General features: G+C 44.5%; 1 protein-coding gene across 1 annotated transcript in view; it reads left to right on the top strand.

Annotated features, from left to right (window-relative positions):
* Positions 1–356: 356 nt before the first annotated feature.
* The window catches only part of LOC106511305 (potassium voltage-gated channel subfamily KQT member 2), a gene marked incomplete at its 3' end in the record, with an annotated part of 12,279 nt that continues 9,774 nt past the window's right edge, over positions 357–2,861 (top strand). The window contains 1 exon segment of the mRNA XM_014000056.1: positions 357–641. Coding sequence (XP_013855510.1) covers positions 471–641 — 171 coding nt within the window.

Raw genomic sequence — 2,861 nt, 5'->3', positions numbered from 1 at the left:
AACCTCTGTCTTATCTGAGTTTAGAAGCAGAAAGTTAAGAGTCATCCGTGTTTTTATGTCTGGAAGACATGCTTGTAGTTTAGGTAATGTTCTCTCTGTGCATGCATGGGTCTTCTCCAGGTACTCATTTTTCCTCCCACGTGCTAAAAATATGACTGTTAGACTAATTGGTAACTAAACTGTCCCTAGGTGTGAGTGAGAGTGTGAAGGTTTTGTTTCATTTGTCTGTATATGTGGCCCTGTGATGGACAGGAGACTGTCCAGGGTGTACCCTGCCCCTTGCACAGTAATCGCTTGATTTGGGCTCCAGTGACCCTGAAAGGAAGAAGCGGGAATAAGATAATGGATGGATGGATGGATGGATGGATGGATGGATGGATGTTCAGCATTTTATCCTAAGTAATAATTTTGGATAAAAACATAATTAATAAACTCCTGATTTTCTTCTTGACCTTTGACCTGCAGATATCATGGTGCTGATAGCTTCCATTTCAGTCCTGGCTGCTGGAACTCAAGGAAACGTCTTCGCTACATCAGCCATCAGGTCTCTTCGGTTTCTGCAGATTCTTCGTATGATCCGAATGGACCGACGAGGAGGGACCTGGAAGCTGCTGGGATCTGTGGTCTATGCCCACAGCAAGGTGACCAATGTAGACCTGACAATGATCCTGACCTGTGGTCAGATCATGATGATAGATTCAGAAAGAAGGTACCCAACTTCCACTGGTCACACATCGGAATAAACATGGGCTGACGGCCAGAAGTGGCTTTGTGACCATGTCAAGCTGGTCCTTCAGGTCATCAAACCAAAACAGATAAAGGATAACACCTGTGGGCTAACACCTGTGGGCTAACACCTGTGGGCTAACACCTGGGTGATATAAGCTAAGGGATACAACATGGGAACTGACATCTGGGAGCTAACATTTGGGAGCTAATGTTTGGGAGCTAACATCTGGGAGCTAACAGCTGGGAGCTAACAGCTGGGAGCTAACATCTGAGAGCTAACAGCTGGGAGCTAACAGCTGGGAGCTAACAGCTGGGAGCTAACATCTGGGAACTAACAGCTGGCTAACAGCTGGGAGCTAACATCTGGGAACTAACATCTGGGAGCTAACAGCTGGGAGCTAACAGCTAGGAGCTAACAGCTGGGAGCTAACAGCTGGGAGCTAACATCTGAGAGCTAACAGCTGGGAGCTAACAGCTGGGAGCTAACAGCTGGGAACTAACAGCTGGCTAACAGCTGGCTAACAGCTGGGAGCTAACAGCTGGCTAACAGCTGGGAGCTAACAGCTGGGAACTAACAGCTGGGAGCTAACAGCTGGGAGCTAACAGCTGGGAGCTAACAGCTGGGAGCTAACAGCTGGGAGCTAACAGCTGGGAGCTAACAACACATCTGTTCTTTGTTTTGGTCTGACACAGTCCCTTCTAGTCTGATATCTGGTGTTTTATATTTCTGGATAAAGAGTTTAATGGTGGAGGAGCAAACCCATTTAAAACCCTTAAAACAAAACCATTGAACATTTAGTCATTTATAAATTTAAGATCTTTTAATTACTGACAATATTACAGTAGAAAGCGTGACGAGGTTGTCTCTAAAAATATGATTGTATTTTTGAAAACAGACATGATGTTTGAACATAATTACTGCTGAGATCAGGTCATAAAACTATGATAAATTGTTTTTAATAATAGGTTTTTGGTGTAAAGTTGTAATGAATGCCAGCTGAGCTGGAACCAGTCTGAACAGCCTGTGAGCCGTTAGACAGAATCCATGCAGCAGAGGACATGAGAACTTTGATAACAGTACATCATGATTTATTGGGTCAAAAACAGGTTTTAAATCTAAAAGGAGACATGTTCAACAAACTTCTGATAGCTTGGATGGTGCTTGCAGAAACAAACTACTTTACTAGCTTTTAACAGTCTTTAACAAAGATTGTGTTTCTGAATTTGAGTCTTTTTTCTTCAGGCTGATTAAAACTAGAAGCATGAAAATGTCTGTATTGAACCAGAAGATAAAAATGTAACTAGTGTATCTGCATAAAGTCAGTATGACTCTTTAGAAATGGAACCGTCCCAGGCAAGCATGGACCCACAGGTCTCAGAGTGAGGCTGCTGCTGCTTCACTGGCATCATCTTACAGATATTTGATCATTTCCCTGCTCTGTATTGATCCGATTATTGATCCCACTGTACATGTAGAGCCATCCATCTTTTGTTTGGTTCTTTTCAAGGTCATGGGTCTGAACCCGTTTGACCCAACATTTGGTGAGTAATGGGAACAAGATGAACAAATGTCAGAACATCTGAGGTCCTGACCTAACAACCATGAGCTCACACTCCTGCAGTCAGGACAACCTAACCAAACTTAACCTAACCCAACCCAACCCAACCAAACCAAACCAAACCAAACCAAACCAAACCAAACCAACCACAACCCATCCAAACCCAACCAAACCCAACCAAACCAACCACAACCCAACCAAACCAAACCCAACCCAACCAAACCAAACCAAACCAAACCAACCACAACCCAACCCAGCCCAACCCAACCCAACCAAACCAAACCAAACCAAACCAAACCAAACCAAACCAACCACAACCCATCCAAACCCAACCAAACCCAACCAAACCAACCACAACCCAACCAAACCAAACCCAACCCAACCAAACCAAACCAAACCAAACCAACCACAACCCAACCCAGCCCAACCCAACCCAACCAAACCAAACCAAACCAAACCAAACCAACCACAACCCAACCCAGCCCAACCCAACCCAACCAAACCAAACCAAACCAAACCAAACCAACCACAACCCAACCAAACCCAACCAAACCAAACCAAACCAAACCAACC

This window comes from Austrofundulus limnaeus, unplaced genomic scaffold (assembly GCF_001266775.1).
Source record: "Austrofundulus limnaeus strain Quisiro unplaced genomic scaffold, Austrofundulus_limnaeus-1.0 Scaffold2665, whole genome shotgun sequence".
Classification (NCBI taxonomy): domain Eukaryota; kingdom Metazoa; phylum Chordata; class Actinopteri; order Cyprinodontiformes; family Rivulidae; genus Austrofundulus; species Austrofundulus limnaeus.
Note: the sequence above shows the minus strand (reverse complement) of the source record. Positions and strands in the feature narration are given on the sequence as shown.